Here is a 25,039-nt window from a genome sequence, read left to right on the forward strand (position 1 = left end):
CTTTTATATAATCATGACTGGTAAAACTTCAAAAGATGTCAATTCATCTAAAGTTTCTGTAAATACATTTTTTCTTAATCCAAGTCACCCTTTATTCTCGTTTGTTTTTAATGTGGACCATGAGTGGAGAACACTACCACTGGGAAAAGTTGTAATAAGTTTTCAGCAGTTTATCCTCTGCCATTGTATTTCAAATAAATAGGGCCTTTATTTCATTGTGCAAAAGATCACGTGAATTGATCATGTGCTCACAAATATTTATGGAATCTTTGGCACCAAGGCTACACTGCAATAATTAGGATTTCCTTGTTCAAGACTCTTCCCTGTTTACTTTCTCGAGAGGAGAGAGAAGTCACAATTTTATTGTAAGTCACTCCTTACAATTCATTTATACAAACATTTGATGGATGGGGAATCCATAACCAGGGGTCACAGTCTCAGGATATGGGGTATACCATTTAGAACCGAGATGAGGAGAAATTTCTTCACTCAGAGGGTGGTGAACCTGTGGAATTCTCTACCACACAAGGCTGTGGAGGCCAAGTCATTAATATATTCAAGAAGGAGATAGATATATTTCTTAATGCTAAAGGGATCAAGGGATATGGGGAAAAAGCGGGAACAGGATACTGAGTTAGACGATCAGCCATGATCATTTTGAATGGCGGAGCAGGCCCGAAGGGCCGAATGGCCTACTCTTGCTCCTATTTTCTATGATTTATACATCTTTCTAGCAATATATCTTATTTCCTCTTTGGATACTAAGCTTTCAGAAGTTTTTAATATAACAGAAAGGGTTTGTCTCATCAGTAAAGCCGAAAGACATTGCCACCATTCCACTCCACCCCTCACAATTACATCACATTAGGGCAACAAAAAAAACACACGACTCGTGGAAAGTGCAAGTTTGGCTTCCAAGCTCAAGTTTGGCTTCCAAGCTCAGAAATATTTAACCTACCCCAAAGCAAGCGATAACACTTATTTCTTCCATAGTTTGAAAATGTTTTAGTGACTGCAATGTTTTCTAATGAAGGGACTGGAACCACAAGATATTAAACATCATAGATAAAATTAATGCAGAATATTACTTCAGGCTATGCCAGGATACAAGAACAAGTGCGCATCGATTAAAACAGGTGAAAGGGAAATTTAGAACTAATGCAAAGAGTGATCAACTCTTGGAATGGTCTTGGAATATATTGTCCAAATAGGAAAATGAAGACAAAATCTTAGATTCACTCATAATTAAGTTGTGGGAAGGGATGAAGAAATGTAAGCATTTTGACTGGGCAAATTGCCACTCATCTGTATCTATCGTGATGCATAACTGAAGCATATATTCAGAGAAAACAAATAAAAAGTTTTGCTTCCAGATTTGTACCTTTTTGTACTGTATGAGCAACTATACATACTTCATGAATGGTGTCAAAATAGCTGGGGATGAAATTCATAGATCTTAGGTATTTTAGTAGACTTAGTGTTCAACATATCCAACCGCTGCAGAGCATCACTTAATAAAGCTAATAAAATGCTGAACTATGTAGCCAAAAAAGTAGAATACGAGTCAGATGAAGTCATGGTCAGGGTCTTGTGCTTTCGTCAGAGCACACTTTGAGTACTGTGCCCAGTTCTGGTCATCAAGACACAAGGGAAATATTCAGCCCCTGGAAGCAGTTCAGGTAAGAGCCAGGGTGATCCCCAATGTCAGAGGATTGAGTTAGGAGGAGCGCTTTGTTTTTTTTAAACCTTAAAGGAGGTAACTGTGAGGTGACTTCACAGATTGGAGGGTGGCAAATGTAACCCCACTATTTAAAAAAAAGAGGGAGAGAAAACAGGGAACTACAAACCGGTTAGCCTAACATCAGTAGTAGGGAAAACACTAGAGTCTATTATAAAGGATGTGATAACAGGACACTTAGAAAATATCAACGGGATTAGTCAAAGTCAACATGGATTTATGAAAGGGAAATCATGTTTGATAAACCTACTGGAGTTTTTTTTGAGGATGTAACTGGTAGAATAGATAAGGGCGAACCAGTGGATATGGTTTAGTTATATTTTCAGAAGGCCTCTGATAAAGTCCCACATAAGAGGTTAGTGTGCAAAATTAAAGCACATGGGATTGGGGATAATATACTGACGTGGATTGAAAATTGGTTAACAGACAGGAAACAGAGAGTAGGAATAAATGGGTCTTTTTCGGGGTGGCAGGCGGTGACTAATGGGGTACCGCAGGGATCAATGCTTGGGCCCCAGCTATTCACAATATATATCAATGATTTGGATTAGGGAACCAAATGTAATATTTCCAAGTTTGCTGACGACACAAAACTAGGTGGGATCGTGAGTTGTGAGGAGGATGCAAAGAGGTTTCAAGGCGATTTAGGCAAGTTGAGTGAGTGGGCAAATACATGGCAGATGCAGTATAAGAGAGAGCATATAAGAATATGGTATTGAGATAGAGGATCAGCCATGATTATATTGAATGGCGGAGCAGGCGCGAAGGGCCAAATGGCCTACTCCTGCTCCTATTTTCTATGTTTCTAAGCATACAAGATTGTAAACAGTACAGAAAAGATCATTTCAAAACAACTTCAAATTAAACAAAGGTTCAAACTAATAAAAGACAAATTTAAGACTGATGTCAAAGTTTTTTTGTCACAAAAGGGAGCAATTAACAAATGAGTATTATTTAAGAAACAACTGGAGACTGTGACGGGTGGGAATATATGAACAGGAAAAGATCCACTCGTCCATCTGTTGAATCTTTCCTGCTCAACTGGATTTATCTTGTGATCTTGGAGCAGAACCAGAGGTGGGAATCCAGACTGTGTTAGATTTAAATTATATTGTACAGGCAGTGAAAATTTATCATTGTGTATGTTAAAGTTTTTCACTTTTACAAATAATGGCAAGGAATATGACAGTTTTTTCTCAAGCTTGAATGCCTTCAGCAGCTGCATTGTGAAACTGAATGTACATACATTAGCAAAAGGAAAACAGACACCTTCTCGTAGAAAGGAATCAGGTTATTTCAGAAGTTTCCACGGTGACATTACTTACGATCACAACTGAAAAGCGCATAAATTAATTTTTCTTAAACTGTACTCTTCTACTCTTACGCAGATGTCTTTTTCACAAAACACATAATAATCATGTAAATGATAAGTGCTTGAATGAGCCTAATTCTCCTCCAGAAATAACAGCACCACAAAATTCAGATATCCCCATTTAGCTGCAGATAGCATGTTCTGGGTGAAGAGATACCGTAGCCATATGCAACCCAGTCTTTACGCAAAGGTTCACATCTTATTAAAGTCCTTTCTCCATCTTTCACAAAATAAGACTCAAATGTGCACCAGCTCACAGACTGAGGACTCACAGTCCCTCTGCTGATCATAATTCACTTTTCCACTAAAAAGAAATTTCAGAAGTAGTCCCAAGTTTATTGCCCGACATTCCCACTACCATAGCCGTGACCCCAGTAGTATATCCACCAGATTATCCAGTACTTCCTACTGTCATTTATGATGCTAGAAACATCTCTCAGTCATGAACAGTGCACTAGAAATATGAGCCTTTTTTAATCCTCCAGCATTTACCCAAAGTTCAGTGATCCTTATTTTTAGTCACACAAACACACTTCACTACTTACTGATGTGTGAATCCTCCCTATCGGAAAAAAAGAACTCCCAAGTTCCTTTTTCCTAATGTATGCAACACATTTGTGAAACGTTAACTTAAGATAACCAAGGGTTTACTAAGTAAATGCACTACAGGTAATGATAGAGATATTTAGATAAGATGGTCTCAAGTTTTCCACCCTATCATTAAAACTGGACTCTCACCTCCTTAGATATCCTTGAAGGGCATGTGGAGTGGGGGGTGAGTGCATCCATATCTATTCAATCACAAAGGTAGATGCACCATCTCTTTTGGTAGACAGCAGAGATGGACATAAATCTAAGTGAAATTATTAGAATTGCCCCTCTTTAAAACACCATATGGTTTATGCAGAAGTTAACGTACTTCTATGCCCCACTTTCAGTGACAGTATTTTCAACAGATGCCACGTAGTAATCCAAACAAGCAGGTGCAGCAAAAGTGGAAATAAATTGTTAGCACAGATAGTACCATTACACACAGAACATAATTGATCTTATCTTAGAACTATCATCAAGCACCTCACCTTTCCAATGTGAGGGATTTATGTGCATTTTTAAGTTTGCACACACCTGTGTACTGTTTATGAATGCTGACGAAGGGAACATTTTTTCCACCTTGCAAAATGCAGTCATCCCAAGTCAGAAGAAAAACAAATCTACACTGTGTTAGTAACTTGACTCAACTCTGTGGTCAAACACAATTGCTAACTAAATTATTCTGACCTCCACAAATAATAAGCAAGAGGTGTTTATGAAGTTATGTAAATAGTATAACTTAATCTGGAAAATTGCACACATGTTCAGTTCATAGATATTTTTCATTACCCCCCTCCTCTGACGAAAGGCATTGAATCTTTGCTGGGGTTCTGTCGGATGCCTGTCTGTACCTTGTTCAATTGGCTATTATTCATGTGTCAACAGACTATTCAACCATTGGCAGCATTGTAAATTAGCCTAATCCCGTCCTAACTGGCCATCCACATGTGCATACTTTCCAGCAGGCCAATTTTGCTCTCCGAACCCAGGGGTACTGAAGGTAATTGCAACATTCCTATTGTCAATTAAGTACAGATCAAGGATTGAACCTGGGACTTTCCTGGCTGTATAGCTCAGTTACTGCCTACAAAACGGTAACTACACTTTAAAAGTAACTCATTGTCCGTGAAATACTTTGGAACAGTCTCAGGACATGGGCGATGCAATATAAATAAAAATTCTCTCTTTCTTTATTCACAGGATAAACTCGCCAAGACATTGGAGGAGATTAATTTACAACTGAAATGAAAATTTTGATTCTGTTTTCTTCCCCATAATTTCCTGTCCTGAACATATTTGTTCTCACTAAGGTATGGTTCCACAAACATAAGAAAAGGGTGAGAAAAGACCATCAGGCCCATCAAACTGGCCTCACCCAGACAACAGTGTTACAACTGTAGCCACTGCTACCCAAGCAGAGATCAACAAATTCAGAGATTGGAGGATGGAACCTTCCTGTCTGAATGACTCAGTACCAGGCAGTAACTTTACTCATTAAACTGTTGATGTGAGGGGGCGGGGGGAGGAGTTGATTTACATTATTAATATGGATGGCAACTTGGGTGGGTAGAAATATTTTCAATGTATGTACACTTTACTTTTCATATATCGTTGAAAATTATTCTTGGACTGCTCATTCAAGCTACCAAACAGAATCAATTCTGATGCCCAGTTGAAATTTTCTGCATATCTGAGTGGTAATCAATGGCAACTAGCCATTGCAACACAAGGACACCTAGATATCCATATATGTCCACTTGCCTTCCATTAAAAATCAGTTCTTCAGCTTCTACACTCTTGCCCTTCAATTAGTGAAGATTTATCAAAGAAGTTATTACTTTGGGATACATTTAAAACACCCCTCTTTAGCTACAAATAGTAAGGGAAACAATGGTCAAATTGGAGACAACCAGACTTGGACCATCAATTTTGATAATTATCATTACGATTTCCTGAATTTGACATTTACCGGTAGGGTAGCATTACTAGAACAAAATGATCTATAATTAGAAAAAAATTAAATTAGCATTCAGTATTGTGGTCATTACTTAGAATACATGCCTGACACTCAGTAATCAACTACAAGTTTAGTGCAAAATATCATGATCATTAATCTTCTTAATGGAAACATCACAACCGATCAAGAACACAAGCTGCTGTGATAACAAATGTCCACCCTGAAAGCCATTGTAAGCACAAGAACTAATTATGGCATAATAAAACTCCCATACTATTTATCATATATATATGGTTTCTCATGGTACAGAATACAGTTGTAAACTGTTCAAACTTTGTCCTTCTTGTCAGACGTCATCTGAACCTTGTGATTAGTTTACAGCATTGGAATCACACTTGAATATCTAATATTCCAGATTGAATTGTATATTAAGAAAATTGTTTCTTTAGTTTCTTCAAAAGCAGCACTATAAATGTGAAAAAGATGTTCACTTGATTAGAATACTGAATTTACCAAACACTGTTTTCTTGGTCAAAATGTATTTTTGCACTACATTGACTAAGCTGACTTGATCTCTCTGAGAGGCATTTAAATTAATGGTACAAGCCAAAATTCAGTTACGCTTGGGATACTTTGGAAGTTAACCTACTTAAACTACACAAACATTATACACATTCTTGTAGTTTAACCACTAAAGTCCAATAGTTTGGTTATAAATTGTTTTAAAAAAAATTCTTCTCTCCTTAGTAGGGGAAGCATAATGTTAATATGAAGGGCCAATAATAATAAGACACAAATTAATTTTGACTTCAATAATTTCTCCTTAAGCTCACAAAGTAAAAAAATGTTCTCCGAATGTGTTAAAAGTTTCCCTTGTCAATCCACTTCTGGTAATGCAATGCCAATTGAATGTTTGGTTAGTCATTAGCATGGAGCTCATTTTTACTTGCTCTCCTTCAAAGCTTCTCTATACAGGGTATGTAACTGTAGATGAAAGCAAAAGGCTGATGCATTGAAGTTATAAATAAACCCAAACAGGTGATTATTTTCCCCCATCCCTACCTCATCAGTTGACATACAGAACATAAGTTTAACTGAAGCAGAGAAATTGCCTGTTTTAAAATGTAATAGAGACATTTGAAGGCCGAGGACGTTGGTGTTGAAAACATTTACTGCCTGGAGATACACGCTTTAATTATGTTGGTCAAAGGTACCACCTAGAATTTTATCAATTCTTTAATTGCTGTCAAATAGCATTCCAGAGGAATCACTTATTTACTGTGTCAAAGGAACATATTGTTACAATTCAATTTGGTAAAACACCCGTATAATACAAACATACGAATTAAGAGCAGGAGTAGGCCATTGCTCAAATCATGCCAGATCTGCTTTACAATATTACTTGTAGATTCCACTATGACTGTAAACGTGTTGCAACATGAGAGTTAACAATATTCATGGAAAGGTTAAGAATTATACACAACTGTGCACAAGACCAGAAATTTATGTCCCTGTTTGGAGCCAATAGTGTGCCTCTAGGTGTGTGTTGGGGGAGGTGGAAACAGCATGCAATACAAATGTTGGCAGGTGTTAACCCAATTTACATCATAGAGAAATGTAGACCCATTACAGCATTTCCCTACTTGCATATACCTGTCTTTCAGATTAACTGTCAGTCTCTCTAAAATAATTAGTACTGAGAAGCATAAAATATTTTCAGTATTGCCCTCTGACATAATTTAGACACTTTTGTGATATCATGAGTTTGAAGTATCTTCCCCCACTCCAATCAAAGCACGTTTTGTTTTAGTCATAAAAATAACTTTAGTTTTAGTCTTGCATTTTTATCTCATAATTTATAGTCTTCATAAAAAGGTTAGCCCCATTTTATCGCATCTTTTGATCCCAAATTTTAGTTCTAGCCTTTTCAGGATTTTCTTTGAAAAGTTATGTTTCAAAAAATGTTGTAACTGTTGTTTCACTTTTCACATAACCACAAAAATGTCAAGAAATAATAAACTGGTCCTTGAATGACAACCAAAACTTTACTCATCTGTTTCAATTTCTAACACATGTTTCAAAAGTTGTGGACGACTGACCAGTATTGCTTGCCTTGGAAAATTTTAGTTTCATCATTACCTTGAATTTTTTTTTTGCTTCTAAGTTTCATGAGATATGGTGTCTTGACTTTAGTTTTACTGATTAAAAGAATTAATTTTAGTCAACAAAGACACAGCAAGGCAGATACAGTAGCTGAGACAGTAGGACCTGAAAGTGTGAAGTTACTCCCAACGTGACTGACTTCCTTTGATTTTCTACAAACCAATGATACATATGAAGACGTTAGGTTGTCAAAGTGAAGCTCTATCTGAACCAACCGTAGGCAGTACGTACTGAAGCTCATCTCAAATACAAACTGTAATTGATTTTTGGTTTACCATAGTTTGTTTAAAGTTAAAATTGAAGCCACATTTTGCTACTACATCTGCACACTTTCAACCATTTTTACTTTAATAGTAAAGGGCAAGAAACATTTTGCATGAGCATTATTTAAAACTAGAATGCCAAGTTCCCTGAATAGATCAACTGGTTAAACCAGTGAATATGTGACCAGGTATATCCCATATTCGATCCATGGTCTGCGCTAAGCTGATCTCAGCGGGGGCAATAGTAAGGGCATTACCATTGATTCGAATATCCTGGCTTGTTTGTGGAAAAATATGCCAGAGTTCCTGCTTCTGTTTGCCATGTAGCGATCCATACTTTTTTTTTATTCGTTCACGGGATGTGGGCGTTGCTGGCAAGGCCAGCATTTATTGCCCATCCCTAATTGCCTTCGAGAAGGTGGTGGTGAGCCGCCTTCTTGAACCGCTGCAGTCCGTGTGGTGACGGTTCTCCCACAGTGCTGTTAGGAAGGGAGTTCCAGGATTTTGACCCAGCGACAATGAAGGAACGGCGATATACTTCCAAGTCGGGATGGTGTGTGACTTGGAGGGGAATGTGCAGGTGGTGTTGTTCCCATGTGCCTGCTGCTCTTGTCCTTCTAGGTGGTAGAGGTCGCGGGTTTGGGAAGTGCTGTCGAAGAAGCCTTGGCGAGTTGCTGCAGTGCATCCTGTGGATGGTACACACTGCAGCCACAGTGCGCCGGTGGTGAAGGGAGTGAATGTTTAGGGTGGTGGATGGGGTGCCAATCAAGCGGGCTGCTTTATCTTGGATGGTGTCGAGCTTCTTGAGTGTTGTTGGAGCTGCACTCATCCAGGCAAGTGGAGAGTATTCCATCACACTCCTGACTTGTGCCTTGCAGATGGTGGAAAGGCTTTGGGGAGTCAGGAGGTGAGTCACTCGCCGCAGAATACCCAGCCTCTGACCTGCTCTCGTAGCCACAGTATTTATATGGCTGGTCCAGTTAAGTTTCTGGTCAATGGTGCCCCCCAGGATGTTGATGGTGGGGGATTCGGTGATGGTAATGCCGTTGAATGTCAGGGGGAGGTGGTTAGACTCTCTTGTTGGAGATGGTCATTGCCTGGCACTTATCTGGTGCGAATGTTACTTGCCACTTATCAGCCCAAGCCTGGATGTTGTCCAGGTCTTGCTGCATGCGGGCTCGGACTGCTTCATTATTTGAGGGGTTGCGAATGGAACTGAACACTGTGCAGTCATCAGCGAACATCCCCATTTCTGACCTTATGATGGAGGGAAGGTCATTGATGAAGCAGCTGAAGATGGTTGGGCTTAGGACACTGCCCTGAGGAACTCCTGCAGCAATGTCCTGGGGCCGAGATGATTGGCCTCCAACAACCACTACCATCTTCCTTTGTGCTAGGTATGACTCCAGCCACTGGAGAGTTTTCCCCCTGATTCCCATTGACTTCAATTTTACTAGGGCTCCTTGGTGCCACACTCGGTCAAATGCTGCCTTGATGTCAAAGGCAGTCACTCTCACCTCACCTCTGGAATTCAGCTCTTTTGTCCATGTTTGGACCAACGCTGTAATGAGGTCTGGAGCCGAGTGGTCCTGGCGGAACCCAAACTGAAAGTGTTTGTGGTTAAGTAGACTGCTGACACTCACTGCCGTCCCATGTGAAGAAGGTCCACTCCGGGGGAACTACATTTAAACAAGAAATTAACATCTGCAGGAGAGAAAGTGGAAAAATAGGTGGGATAAAGAAAAAACGTCACTAATTAAAAAGAAGTTGAGATGTTGGCCGCTGGATTTATATGCATGACCTAGCGCCTGGGTCCTCCAAATCCACCTATGAGTCAGAGATATTTAATCGACAAGTACAACAGATGCGATTGTTCACCTAGTTTTAGTTAGTTAACAGAAGAAATAGGAATGATGGAATAGGAGAAAAAACCAACACAGAGAAGCACAAATAAATAAGCCATCTGATTTTAGAGTTAAACACAATAAATATCCCATAAAAGATTAATTTCAAAATTAGGGTTAAATATTATAAAACCAGAAATGTCAACATCAGCATACCAGAGTGGGGAGGTGACATGTGGAGCCACTTTTCCCATTTCATGCTACCTTCTGTTCATTTGTAATTTTTTTGAACGATATAGGAGGTTAAAATAAAGTCCATCATCCAAGGGAGACAGGGCTTTCTCTCAATCTGCCCATGTCAAGAAATATAACCACCCCAAAATCTGCTCCCCCATGGCAAATCCACCCAAGTCCCACCTTTCCAGTGACTGCACCCTGGACAGTCTTTCCCCTACCCTGAATGTATCCTATGCAGTCTCCTCTTCTTCCCCCCCCCATCCCCACACTCCCGTGAACGCATCCCATAAACAGTCTACCCCCTCCCATTGAATGCATCCCGTATACAGTCTTCGCCCCCACCGTGAACGCATCCCGCATACAGTCCTCCCCAGTGAATGCATCCCATATACAGTCATCCCCCCCCACCATGAACGCATCCCGTATACAATCTCCACCCCCTCCCCCCCGACCGTGAACACATCCCGTATACAGTCTTCCCCCACCGTGAACACATCCCGTATACAATCTCCACCCCCCCCACCTTGGACGCATCCTGTATACAGTCTATACACCCCCCCCCTACCAGGAACGCATCCCGTATATGGTCTCCCCACCCCCCAGTGTGCTCATCCCATATACGGTCTCCCCCACCCCCCCCCAGTGAACTCATCCCGTATACGGTCTCCCCCACCCCCCCAAGTGAACTCATCCCGTATACGGTCTCCCCCCACCCACCCCCCCCAAGTGAACTCATCCCGTATACGGTCCCCCCCCCCAGTGAACTCATCCCGTGTACGGTCTCCCTCCCCCCCCAAGTGAACACATCCCGTATACGGTCCCCCCCCCGACAAGCGAACGCATCCCGTATATGGTCCCCCCCCCCCCAAGCGAACGCATTCCGTATACGGTCTTCCTCCACAATGAACGCATCCCGTATACAGTCTTCCCCCACAGTGAATGCATCCCATACAGTCACTCCCCCCCCACCTCACAGTGAACACATCTCCTACAGTCCCTCCTGTGAACACATTCCGTACAGTCCCTCCTGTGAACACATTCCATACAGTCCCTCCTGTGAACACATTCCATACAGTCCCTCCTGTGAACACATTCCATACGCAGTCCCACAGCGAACACATCCCGCATAGTCTCCCCCAGTAAGTCCATCATGTATACAGTCCATTCCTCTCCATAAACTCTCCACCTTTAGAAAAATAAAGTTCCTGAAAAGTCCCCTTAGCCCAGTGGTAGTTCATTCTGATATACAACGACTGGGATGGCTCAAAGCGGGTGCATTCAGTCTGCATCACCAATAGTTTAATGGTTACATTTCATAGAATTACATAGGATTTACAGCACAGAAAAGGGCCATTCGGCCTAACTGGTCTCTGCTGGTGCTTATGCCCATGCTCAATAGGTGCCTCCTCCCACTCTCTTCATCTAACCCGATCAGCATAACCTTCTATTCCTTTCTCCCTCATGTATTTACTTAGCTTTCCCTTAAAGGCATCTATGCTATTCGCCTCAATCACTCCATGTGGTAACGAGTTCATTCTGCACAAAACGAAAGAACCTCTGAGCACTTACAAATATTCAGCAAAATATAATGGAAACAAGGACATGATTTCCCCCCCTCTGTAGACCTTAAGAGATAGGAGCAGTAGGCCATTCAGCCTGCCCGTCATTTAATGAGATCATGGTTGATCTGATTTTTACCTCAACTCCACTTTCCCGCCCTTTCCCCATATCCTTTGGCTCACTTGCTGATCAAAAATTTGTCTAACTAAGCCTTGAATGTATTCAATGACTCAGCCTCCACAGCTTCTTGGGGTAAAGAATTCCAAAGATTCACGACCCTCTGGGAGGAGAAATTCCTCCTCATTTCTGTCTTAAATGGGCGACCCCTTATTCTGATACTATGCCCCCCAGTTTTAGATTGCCCCATGAGGGGTAATATCCTCTCAGCATCTACCCTATCAAGTCCCCTCACAATCTTGTATGTTTCAATAAGATCTCCTCTCATTCTTCTAAACTCCAGTGAGTATAGACCCAACCTGTTCAATCTTTCCTCAAAAGACAACCCTTCCATACCCGGAATCAACCTAGTGAACCTTCTCTGAACTGCCTCCAATGTAAGTATATCCTTCCTTAAATAAGGGAACCAGAACTGGATGCAGTACTCCAGGTGTGGTCTCACCAGCACCCTGTACAGTTGTGGCATGACTTCCCTGCTTTTATACTCCATTCCCCCTAGAAATAAAGGCCAATATTCCGTTTGCCTTCTGGGTTACCCGCTGCACCTGTATGTTGACTTTGTGTTTCATGTACGAGGACACCCAGATCCCTCTGCATCGCAGCATTTTGTAGTATTTCTCCGTTCAAATAACATTTTGCTTTTTTAATTTTCCTCCCATAGTGGATGACTTCACATTTTCCCACATTATATTCCATCTGCCAAATTTTTGCCCATTCGCTTAACCTGTCAATATCCCTTCGCAGATACTTTGTGTCCTCATCGCAACTTGTTTTTCCACCTATCTTTGTATCAGCAGCAAATTTGGCCACAAGACCCTCTGTTCCTTCATCCAAGTCATTGATAAATATTGTAAATAGTTGAAGCCCCAGCACTGAGCCCTGCGGCATCAGATTCACCACAACCGATCATATTTCTGTCAGACTTTGGCTATACAGACTGGCAATGCAAGGTATGTATTGCCGCGTTTGGTCCCCAGGATTGAGCAAACATTTAAAACCGATCGAGGAATGACAAGAGAAAACTTTTACTTTGTACCCAAATTGGTAAAGACGTGAGAGAAAATGGGACGAGGAGAAGAGGGGCAGAAGCCGAACCTTCAAAAAGGCGAGGGAGATAACCCGTTATTTATATATATATATATATATATTTAATTAATAATAAAAAGAGAACGCAAGCTCCCTGGTCAGGACTTGGATGGAGGCCTCTCATCTCCTTCCTTATCCGAGTGACAGGACGAATATAAACCGGCTTCTCACTCACCAGCCATCGCACCAGACCTTCACCATTCGCTTCCTCTTCTCGGGGGAGCCGTTGTCACGAGAGGCCACTCCGTTTTTAATCATATCGGTCACTCCTGCCAATATATTTCGATAAGATATATATATATATAATAGTTCAATATTATCTCGGTGCGGTGCGTCTCTTGCTCGCTCGCGCTCTCGCCGAAAGCTCTGGAATTTACTGGAAGGCACAGCTCGCGCTTCGTTACGTCCGCCACCGGCTCGCACCACCCGCTCCCAGCCAATCGGAGCTCAGCCCGCCGCCGGAAATGACATCGCGGAGAGTCGGTTGAGCGGTTCTGCATACGGCTGTGTGTGTGTTTGTGTATAGTCGTCGTACGGCGGTGAGCGGCTCAGCGTACGGCTGTGTGTGTTTGTGTATAGTCGTCGTACGGCGGTGAGCGGCTCAGCGTACGGCTGTGTGTGTTTGTGTATAGTCGTCGTACGGCGGTGAGCGGCTCAGCGTACGGCTGTGTGTGTGTATAGTCGTCGTACGGCGGTGAGCGGCTCAGCGTACGGCTGTGTGTGTTTGTGTATAGTCGTCGTACGGCGGTGAGCGGCTCAGCGTACGGCTGTGTGTGTATAGTCGTCGTACGGCGGTGAGCGGCTCAGCGTACGGCTGTGTGTGTGTATAGTCGTCGTACGGCGGTGAGCGGCTCAGCGTACGGCTGTGTGTGTGTGTGTGTGTGTGTGTATAGTCGTCGTACGGCGGTGAGCGGCTCAGCGTACGGCTGTGTGTGTGTGTGTAGTCGTCGTACGGCGGTGAGCGGCTCAGCGTACGGCTGTGTGTGTTTGTGTATAGTCGTCGTACGGAGGTGAGCGGCTCAGCGTACGGCTGTGTGTGTAGTCGTCGTACGGCGGTGAGTGGCTCAGCGTACGGCTGTGTGTGTAGTCGTCGTACGGCGGTGAGTGGCTCAGCGTACGGCTGTGTGTGTCGTCGTCGTACGGCGGTGAGCGGCTCAGCGTACGGCTGTGTGTGTAGTCGTCGTACGGCGGTGAGCGGCTCAGCGTACGGCTATGTGTGTGTAGTCGTCGCGCACACGCGTGTCACCCAAAACAAAAATATATATATTTTTTTTTAAAAAACACATACACAAACATACATCAAGCGAATTAGGTGGGTGTAAAAAAAAATGTCAGTGATTATAAATTAGTTGGATGTTGTCGCCGGTGCAGCTGATGTTTTAGTCAACAACCGGGTCCCATCACCTGCTGCCGGCGCCGTCCGTCGTGTCGTCAAAAACCGGTGACTAATGATTGATGGCAGAACTGACCAATCAAAAGCAGGGGAAATTGATGTGCAACTGCGTCATAAAGAAATTGGACGAATAAACTGCGGGCAGGGGCGGGATTATCCCGGAAAGGGGGCGCGTTTGTGAAAGGCCAGAGAATGGAGCGAAGCGAGCGCGCCAAATTTAAGAAAGTAAGTTTATTTAATCAGTATTTGTTAAGTAGCTGGATATGTTGTGCTTTATTGAACCCTTAGTTCTAAAGAACTCTGTCCTAAGAACTAAATTAATTTTTATAGAAGCTAATCTGTATCAAATTCCTCCCATGTGTAGTTTTTTAAAAATCTTATCTAATCTTCACCGCCTTCATTTTCACTTTTTAAAGTCTTTGTTTTAGCTTGTGTGCAGTGACACTGAAATAAACACTAGAAGCACCTTAGTTGCCAGCAGTTTAATGGGAATGGGGTCAAGGAAGCCAGGAGGTGGGTCTCAGTCACACAAAGAGGAGGAGATGAGAGAGAAACTAGAGAAAGACATGGGTTCAGGGAAGATAAGCCTTGGGAGAGGTCTGGCCTGGGGAGGGGAATGCGGTAGAGGTAGATGAACAGATTTTTTTATTATTTGTTCATGGGATGTTGGTGTTGCTGGCAAGGCCAGCATTTATTGCCCATCCCTAATTGCCCTTGAAAAGGTGGCGGATATATTTCCAAACGTAAGGAATCTTACAACACCAGGTTATAGTCCAACAATTTTATTTTAAAATCACAAGTTTTCGGAGATTATCTCCTTCGTCAGGTGAGTGACGAAGGAGATAATCACCTGACGAAGAAGATAATCTCCGAAAGCTTGTGATTTTAAAATAAAATTGTTGGACTATAACCTGGTGTTGTAAGATTCCTTACCTTTGTCCACCCTAGTCCATCACCGGCATCTCCACATCATGATATATTTCCAAGTCAGGCTGCTGTGTGACTTGGAGGGGAACGTGCAGGTGGTGTTCCCATGCGCCTGCTGCCCTTTATCTTCTAGGTGGGAGAGGTCGCAGGTTTGGGAGGTGCTGTCAAAGAAGCGAGTTGCTGCAGTGCATCCTGTGGATGGTACACACTACAGCCATGGTGCGCCGGTGGTGAAGGGAGTGAATGTTTAGGGTGGTGGATGGGGTTAATCTTAGTGGCAAGCAAGTCAGTGAGCAGCTACCATGTGTTGTTGGAGGGAGAACATGGGAATTTCCGTAATACATAACTTTAGACTGGAGAAAATCATGAAAGCTGTTTTTTAAAAAAAAACTCAGCTATAGGAGGGAAGGTGGGCCGAAGCAGGAGCATAGACAGGCAATGTTACGGAGGTGGAAGTAGGCAGTCTTTGTGATATAGAGGATTATGGATTTGGCATCTCAGTTCACGGATGTTAAGGTGGCAAACCATTTAGTTCAACCTGAGACAGTGGCCAGGGAGGGAGGAAGAATTAGTGATGAGGGTATGGTGTTTGTGATGTGGTAGAAAACAATGGCTTAGGTGTACCCAACGTTTAACTGGGAATTTATGGCTCATCTAAGATTGCATGTCAGATGAGCAATCTGACAACACAAAGGCAGTGTCAGGGTTGTGAGAGGTGGTGGAGAGATAAAGCTGGGTATCATCAGTGTAGATAAAGCTTGGAAGTAATGGGTGGATGCTGCTTGGTTGTACTTCATGATTATCAGTGTGTAAACTAAAGATTGGAACATAGGCAAAGAGTCAAAGAGACAATCCCCTCTAATCTTGCATATCCTGGAATTGCACACAGCAGAGCACCAGTTCCTGGTCAGTGTGAGTGTGCTCAAGTTTGTCCAAATTTTTAGGTAGTATGGGGAAATTCTATGGTGCATCAGGAGGGCTAATTTGAGGCTGTGGTTAAAGTTGAGCAGGAGTTTTGTTCTGCCTTGGACCAATGCGAACTGACCTTGGAGTGCTTGGTCCTGAACCTGCTGCAAAAATGGGGACTTTTTAAAAAAAAAAAAAAAAAAATTCCTCAGTGCTTCACTTCAGCCTGGAAATTCACAAAACGATATTATCCTGGACACAGTCTGTGGGAATTCCCGATTGTATTGATCCTTTTGGATTTCAGTGTATGTTGAATGATGAGAGGGAATAACATTAACTTACCAGTAACCCACAAAATGGTTTGTAGTATTTCCTTCCTTCTGGATCACCCTGTGCCTCCCACTGTTTTTCCAGTTCCTTCCATTCCAATGTATTTTGAAGTCTTTTGCTTTAATATGGTTCAGTGCTGGTCCACATTGTACCAATATTTGCTGTTCAAATAATCTCAAAATAAATACTATTTTTTTTAAAGTAAATTCAGCCCTTTTGCCTTTGCAATCATAACTTTTATATCTTGAACATTTTACATCCAACAATCTTGCTGCAAAAAGCCTCTTCCTAAAGCATGTTTATCGCAAAATATGTTTCCTAACTGTAGATGTTTTCATGCTTAGAAACTCTGGTTGGATCAATTTGGGAATATTTAATCTATACAGAATTTGCTGCAGGTGACATAGTGAATGGAGAGTGCTGATTATAATTCACTGTCCACAGGCAGGATCTCGGAAAGGGGAACGTTCAAATATCCCTATATATAATATCCCCGCGCACCAACTGTTCTGAAGCAAGGTAGCAGGATGACATCTTCCTTCAAAGTTTGAATTGCCTGACATTTCAGAAGAATACATGTCTCCTTTAGAAGTCAGTTTGGTGAACAGCATTTTGAAGTCTTTTGCATTACTTCTTCCAATAAGCCAGCCTATGTAGTACTGAAATGTGAATACAAGAGCTGCTTAAGGTGTTGGTGTGCCAGTGTGTTGTGGAATTGTGAGAGAGAGAAACTAAGGCAAATCCTCTCTGAAGGAAATATAATTGGCTCAATTATTTAGTGACTTGATAGATACTGTAACCCTAATGGCACTGCTCAGCATGACACTTTGTTTTGTTCCAGGAGTTGGTCAGCAAACTACTGTACTCCTATTTTAAGGATCAGAAAACCAAAGGTAAGTAAGGAGTCTGTTTTGAATGTCTTTCTAAGTAGGATAGCCAACAAAAAGTTTTTTTTAAAACATTTTTACAATTGCCAAACTGGCATTGTTAAAGGGTGACTCATGTCTGTGGTTGAAGTACACCAATGTAATACTATGTGGAAGTCTAGGGCAAAGGTCAAGCTCCATAGCTTTTCCACAGTGATCTCAGCTGTCAATTTATGATTTTTCTAGTATAAGACAGGAGCTTTCTCTTCTCACCTCACCCCATGGTGAAAACTAGGGCAAGTTGTACAGACCTTGAGCTTAATTTTTTTTAAAAAAAATCATCAGGTGCTACAGCAAATACAAGTGAAAAAATATAAATTTTACAAAAGCTATGCCATTGGATGGGAACTTGCATTCAATCTCCCATGGCTGTATTACTGCTGGGGAAGTTTCGAATAGAGGTTGGATAATTCAACACAAGGAGGGAGAAGAAAGTTGGGAGGGAAGAGGGAGTGCGAGTCTTTGGCAGACATTCCGTGTAGTGGTCCATCTGTTATCAGTAACTAATACTGGAGTTCCAATGTCAGACCTGTGACTAAACAATTGTTTTACTGCCAGAGATCCACTACTCTCACTGCAAATGATTCCATCTACAGATAGCAAACAGTAATGACCTTAGTAACTGTTTTGTTTGCTGGTTTGTAAATCACTGAAAATGACATTTTAAAAAGAAACGTGGACAAAGTACTGAATACCTTATTCTCTGTTTACTTGCAGTCAGCGGCGATGCTGTCATCATTATGTCTGAAATGCTAAAAATATTTGTTGTAGGTAAGCATGTAAAGCTAAGCAATTGCAGTGGACTTTGTGTGCAATGCATTCGGATGGGATTAGCATGTTAAAACCTTATTAATCACAAGGTATAGGGCAGTAAAACTCAAACAAACCAAGAATAATAAACAATTTATCGAGTTTTGAAACCAACTGTAGGTGAGTTGTTCAACCAATTAAACAGAGGGTCAGGGGAGGGAAGAATTGGCTTTGGTTGCACTTCAGCAACCAAATTATTCGCTCCATTTTAGGGTGCAGTGAGGATAGAAGTTTGTATGAACTTTTTTTCACTTTTAAAATTGCATTTAAACTACAGCAATGGATGAAATGAAACTTCAGCAGTTACATGAACATTTTTATCACAAACTAATTGAACAATTTTAAACCGATCCCAGCAGTCCAGACACATGAGCTTGTTATACTCACTTTTTTTTGTAACCTCTTTTCGCTTTAAGTGGAGTTTGGATACACTCCTACCGCGTATGGTGCAAGTATGGAATTCTAATGTACTATTCATTTACATTCAAATATAACTTTAGTTAAATACCTATAATTTCTAGGACCTTTTGCTCAAATCCAGCCTTTACCTGATGGGATGAATATCTCCTCTGTGAAAATTTCAATGTCATCTGAAGATACGATGTACGCTGATGACACCCAGCTGTACCTCACCACCACCTCTCTCGACCCCTCCACTACCTCAGTGTTATCAGACTTCTTGTCTGACAGCCAGTCCTGGATTCCTCCAGTTAAACATTGTGAAGACCAAAACCATTGTCTTCAGCTCCCGCCACAAACTCCACTCCTTCACCACTGATTCCATCCCCCTCTCTGGCCACTGTTTGCAACCTCGGCATCCTATTTGACCCTGAGCTGAGCTTCCGACCCTATATCTTCATTACTAAGACTGACTACTTCCATCTCTGTAATATCACCTATGTCTGCTTTGACCAAGCTTTTAGTAATCTGTCATAATATCTCCTCTTAGGCTTGGTGTCAATATTTGTCTGATTTATGCTCCTATGAAACACCTTGGGATGTTTTTCTGCAGGAAAGGTGTTCTATAAATGGAGGTTGTTGATGCAAGTTTGCTGTTGCAACCCACAGATTAGGGCTCCTCTTAATTCAATACTAATTGGAAATTACACTTAGTCAGCAGAGTAAAGGCAGTTCTCCTGTACCTGTCCTGCAAGCACTTGTGCTGATACTAGTGGCATAAAAGTTCCAAAGCTTGTGTTGTGATGTCTTTGTTACACACTTATTTTAATATGCAACCTGTTTCTATAATTGTATTGCATCTAGAGGCAGCAGCACGAACAGCCAGACAGGCATTTTCTGAAGACTCTAAGTCAGGGGACATTGACCATTTTGAGAAGGTTTTGCCCCAGCTGGTATGTAACTGAAGTTTACAGATTGTGGGTGCGGAAAAGGTTAAAGAAAAAGCTGCTTTAATTAAAATCAAAACTTATGTAATGGGCAGTTTCTTTCCAAGAAAATGATCTGGTTATATCAACTTGTTCAGACGACCATTTTTAATCTGCAGTATGTCAAGCAGCTTGCATATAAGGTTACAGCTGCTGAAATGGGCAGAACTACACAGCCTGAATGGGACGTGCATATCATGTTGAATCAGGAATAATGGCAACTTATCTTTTATATATTGAGTAGAATCTCTCATGCACACAGCAAGAATGTTTCCCTTTCGAGTAAAAGGAGCACAGATTCTTCATACTAAAATAAGGATTGGGAAAGCAACTTTATACAACAATCACATCAAGGTTTAGAAAAATACTTGTAAAGATAGGCATAGATATTGACTTGCAAGAGAAACTATAAAAACGTTTCTCTTCTGTCAAAGTACACATCAAAATTTTACATGGGTGGAACTCCAAGTCTCTGACTATTTTAACTTAATACATGATTCCTAATCGCTTGTGTGTTCTATTTAGCTGTTGCATGCAAGAAGGTGTTCATATAGTTGGCCAAAGTGAGTACGAAACATGGTTATAGAAAAGGAGCTGCAACAATTAAGGTTTTTATAAAGAAAGACTTGCATTTATAGAGCGCGTTTCATGACCTCAGGACGTCCCAAAGCATTTTACAACCACTGATAATACACTATTCTGGTCATTATCACATTGCTGTGTGCAAATTGGCTGCTGTCTTTCCTACAACAGTGACTACACTTCAATAATGTACTTCGTTGGTTGTAAAATGTTTTGGGACGTCCTGAGGTCTTGAAACGCGCTATATAAATGCAAGTCTTTCTTTATAAAAATCTTAATTGTTGCAGCTCCTTTTCCATCACCATGTTTTCTACTCAATTTGACTAACTACATGAACAGCTGCTTGCATGCAACAGTTAAATAGAACACACAAGCGACAAGGAACGACGTGCCTTCAACACTCTGCTCTTATACCATCATTTGGAGCAGTGTATTTTGCCAGATGACTTACCATTATAAATATACCATGGCAGGTCAGTCCTTAACACACGATTCTATTTTTAAGTGAAGTCTGTTAATGGGGAGAAAATGCTGCTGCCAAAACCATCAAGTCAAAATCTTTCCTGTGGAACAAACAAAATCCCACTGTTTAGTTTCCTGAAAGTTCCATCAATTGTCCAGCATCACTTGAAAGTGGAGATTGAGCCCAGTTGGATGCTGAGCATTTAGTAATGATCAATCCACAATTTGGGGTGAAATTAGGAAGTCCTGGGCTTATAACAGGCAAGTCATGCTTGATTAATTCAACTGAAGAAATCATATTGTATAGACGAAGGAAATATGGTGGGTGTTTAGATTTTCAGAAGATGTTTGTGATAAGGTGTCACAGTAGAGACTTGCGAAAATGAAGGCATGTGGTATTAAAGGGAATGTAGCTACACAGGTCGAGAGATGGCCATGGCACAGTGTAGGGGTAAATCCCCCCCCCCGGCCCGGATTGCTTGAAAAAGTGGATCATGTTGTGCCCCAGGAACCCCCTAGTTCCATAAATGATTGGAAATGAGCCGAGGTATCAGTTTTCTGATGCCAAATTAGGGGGTATGGAAACTTAGGAAGCATTCAGGAGAGCATAGACACCATAACAGTGGGTATATAAATGGCAGATGCAGTTCAGGGAAATGTGAACTACATTGTTGGGGGGAAGAGGAAGTAGTGGAGGAATAGATGTCGGCATCGAGGTACATAGTTCTGTAAAAGTAGAATGGATGGTAGAAAAAACATTTTTTTTAAAAAGGCACAAGTGAATCTAGGTTTTAAATCCATGGGATATTTAATATAAAAAGGAAATGATGAATTTATAGAGGATGTTGGTTAGGCTACAGTTAGGGGGTATTGAGTGGTTCTGGCATCCCATTATAGGAAGTATATCAGAATCATGGAAAAGGTACAGCACAAAATCATTAGAATGATGAGAATGAGCAATTATACCTAATGAAGAGAGTCTTCTCTATTAATCCTGGCATTACACATTCTTTTCTTGAAGCTAAACTATACTTTTTTTTTAAAGTCACTAGAAAAGGATGTAGGCAAATATTCCAGCCGTTTCTTGAGTTTTATGTTTCCCCTGGCTCAGACAAGTCCATGAGGAATTGAGCTGTATACATCCAGTAGATGGCAGATTCAATCTTTGAGCTGTGCATTCCCAGCAAGAATGCTACACACAAGCCTCTGTACCCCTGGAATAGGGAGGAAAAAAATCAGCCAGAGTTCCCACTCCTGATTGCTATCTGGCACCCTCCACTGAAAGCGTGCATTTGGGGAGGACTGGTATTTGTGCTTGGCTGTGAAGTTCCTCTTCAGTACTCGCTGTCAAGGGCAATGGAGTACAAGAGTAATGTGATATATTTGTACGAGGCAACGATTAGGACACTGTACAAGTTTGGGTACCTCATTACAGAAGATATTAAAACCATAGAACATTGAGAACAGAGATTCACCAGGGCTGAAAAACTAGTTGCGATGAAAGACTATTTCTATTGGAGTAGAGAAATTGACTAAATTGAGTTTTTTATGAAAACAATTATGATGGGTTTGAGTGGGTGAATAGGGAAGGACAACCCTCTGGGAAGGCAGGAGAGGCCATCAAGTTAAAATTATTACTAAGAGTAAGGAGAGGGGTTAGGAAAAACATTTTTTATACAAATGGTTGTTGGAGTATTGGAAAGTTTTGCCACTGGGAATGGGTGGGACAGAGACCATGACATCTTTGAAGGCAAAGTGGATAAACATTTGAAACAGAGGAAGACACAGGCCAGTGGGGAGAGCGTGGGTCAGTAGGATTACTTTTGGATTGGTCTGGCAAATAAATAACAGGGTGAATGTCCACCTTTGCTGTCAGCTTTAAATGACCCTGAATTTTAGTACTGATTGCAGTACTGTTGTAATGATATATAATAAACTGACAGAACAGAGCAGAGAGCAGAAACCAGAAATGTTCCCTGACCAACTACAGTGGTGAGTGTGGAAGGGAACATGTGCTCACCTCCAGTGATCCTGTTGACAGCCTCCACAGCGCTGATCAATTTCCATCCTTGTTGAAATGACAAGTATTACATTTCATTTTGCTGTTTGAAATGTTAAGCTTCCACCGTAGTTTGTTTTTGTATTTTAAGATGTTTTTCTTGTTCTTTGCAGCTTTTGGATTTCTAGGATTTGACTTGTTTCCACTAGGTGGTGCCGATCTATAACAATTAACCAATGAGAGAACGATATGGTGCTTCCTGTGCAATACATTTATTGAAACCATTTGTCATCTGTAATAGAACCTATGGGATTACAAGTGGTTATATTTGTTCACAATTCAAATACGATGGATATATATTTGTGTGTAGCTATTCTATATAAACTATTGTTTCTTTACTCATTACCAGAACGATTCAGTATTCTGATGTTACTGTATCATTAAATCCAAAATGATATTTTTTTCTTTAAAACATGTACACATTCGAAGAGATGTAACTGGTGGGTGTAACAATACGTTGTATCATAGTGGGGCAGAATATAGATTCATGCCCTTAAACTATAGGGTTTCACACTTTGGACCCCAGGTGGATCAGTTTTATTTTTAAGACGCCATCGAAAAAGCTTAAGACAGTTGCCTTGAAGCCAAGATTTAACAAACACCAATTTGTAATCTCGTGTTAAACATTCAAAGGCGTGGTTACTGAGAAACCTAGGTGAAGGCTCGGTGTATAGTACAGGACACGACTAAAGCTAAAACAGAACCATCAATGCTGACATCAGAATCATTTACTTTGTGTGCCTATTGTAACCAAGATGTACATTTTTGTACAAATAAATTAAAACAGAAGTTAATTGTTATAATTTCAGGCTATTTTACTGATTCTCTTTTCTTACACTTATCAGTGTTTCTATTATTTTTACCACCATTTTCTTTTTGCACTCCTATATATTGCAAGTCTCCCGTAGGGGGGGGTTTGTGTGGAGTATTTTTGGTTTTCAGCCCCGAATTTGCTTGGGTAGCAATCCTGATCTGGCAGGGTCAGTGGGGGAGCACCTCATTAGCAGGGGCCAACAGGTGCATGCAAATGCTGGCCCATCATCTTTCCTGACAATGAAATCCCTATAGCTGCTGAAAAAGTCCAGCTCCATGTAATCCTGTGACAGTTGGTTTCTCATCCTCCCTCAGAAGGGAGTTTGGAATAAGACCACCCTCTGATTCCTGTTTCTGGCAGAAAATTAAAAACTAAACCTGTTCAGCAAACAAATGGTTAACTAACCTGATTTCACAGCAATTCTCCCTTCTCAAGCATTTATTCATGTGCACTAATGTTCCAGCTAAAGGCGGCTTCTTGTGGGCTTGATCCTACCTGGGAGCTTCAATGACCTTTATACGTCGCACCACACTATTCTTGCCTCAGATAGCACAATTAACTGGGCTGTAACTCAACTGCCACCGTAAATTTCCAGCAAAAAGTATATATGATTTTTTAAAATGGACACAAGAAGTAACCCCCATTGTGAACTATTTTCACATTAGTCTGATTCAGCCCCGATACCCCTGAACTTTAAAATTTAAAATAAGCTAACTCGTCTTAATCCTAGCACAAGGAAAAACATGCAGTAAACACCAAATGTTCCCTCAGCAACTACACTGTTACCATCATTAAACCACAGAACACCCACAGAAAAATAGTTTTTCAGTACATTCCATATGCTCAGACATTACCATATCTGGTATCCATGGCAGGGTGTAACATTTATAATTTTTTGTTATTTTAAAGATGATCATGCAGAATAATATTCATATGTTTATTCACCAGCAGATCTAACACCCTAATGGGCTTGCAACTTTTTCACTTGGCTAATTATTTATCTAATTATTTAACAGTGTGCAAGTCTCCATTGTGTAGCTTTTAGTTCTATTCTTTTATCCTGCTTCACCTAAATCTCATGTGCAGTTACAGAGGTCACTCTATTGTTTGTAGGTAGAACTAAGAAGCCCACGTCCTATGGGGACAAGACACTTGATCAAAATATACAAAGAGGCTGGTGGAACATCTGTATTCCTGCTACCAATTAGCATTAACAGATCTCCTCGAAATTTATCATCCAGCAACAGCAATAACTATAGATGTTCAATTTTTTGAGCCACTTTTCTCCCCAATTCCACTGCTAAAGGTTTTTGATTTGGCACCTGTAGAACTTTACCCCAGGACCAAACATTCTTCAGTACCATGCACTACCACCGTGCTAAATGGGATAGATTCAGAACAGATCTAGCAGCTCAAAACTAGGCATCCATGAGGCGCTGTGGGCCATCAGCAGCAGC

At 41.2% G+C, this 25,039-nt stretch overlaps 2 protein-coding genes across 3 annotated transcripts in view; one reads left to right on the plus strand and one right to left on the minus strand.

The window, feature by feature from the left end:
• Nucleotides 1-13,429, minus strand: part of pcyt2 (phosphate cytidylyltransferase 2, ethanolamine) — a 43,049-nt gene extending 29,620 nt beyond the window's left edge. Inside the window, exon 1 of one of the 2 annotated variants that reach the window (XM_068003960.1) lies at nucleotides 13,164-13,429. In XM_068003960.1, coding sequence (XP_067860061.1) covers nucleotides 13,164-13,246 — 83 coding nt within the window. In that variant the 5' untranslated portion in view covers nucleotides 13,247-13,429. The remainder of the gene's footprint in view (nucleotides 1-13,163) is intronic. The other variant, XM_068003959.1, reaches the window with a different exon arrangement.
• Nucleotides 13,430-14,088: 659 nt separating this feature from the next.
• cenpx (centromere protein X) lies at nucleotides 14,089-23,571 on the plus strand. The gene is made up of 5 exons (XM_068003961.1): nucleotides 14,089-14,606; nucleotides 17,386-17,437; nucleotides 18,188-18,241; nucleotides 19,544-19,632; nucleotides 22,882-23,571. Exons 1-5 carry the CDS (start codon nucleotides 14,574-14,576, stop codon nucleotides 22,894-22,896), a joined length of 243 nt encoding a protein of 80 aa, XP_067860062.1. The 5' UTR covers nucleotides 14,089-14,573; the 3' UTR covers nucleotides 22,897-23,571.
• The last annotated feature ends 1,468 nt before the right edge of the window (nucleotides 23,572-25,039 follow it).

Source organism: Heptranchias perlo, chromosome 23 (genome assembly GCF_035084215.1).
Source record: "Heptranchias perlo isolate sHepPer1 chromosome 23, sHepPer1.hap1, whole genome shotgun sequence".
NCBI classification, from domain to species: Eukaryota; Metazoa; Chordata; class Chondrichthyes; order Hexanchiformes; family Hexanchidae; genus Heptranchias; species Heptranchias perlo.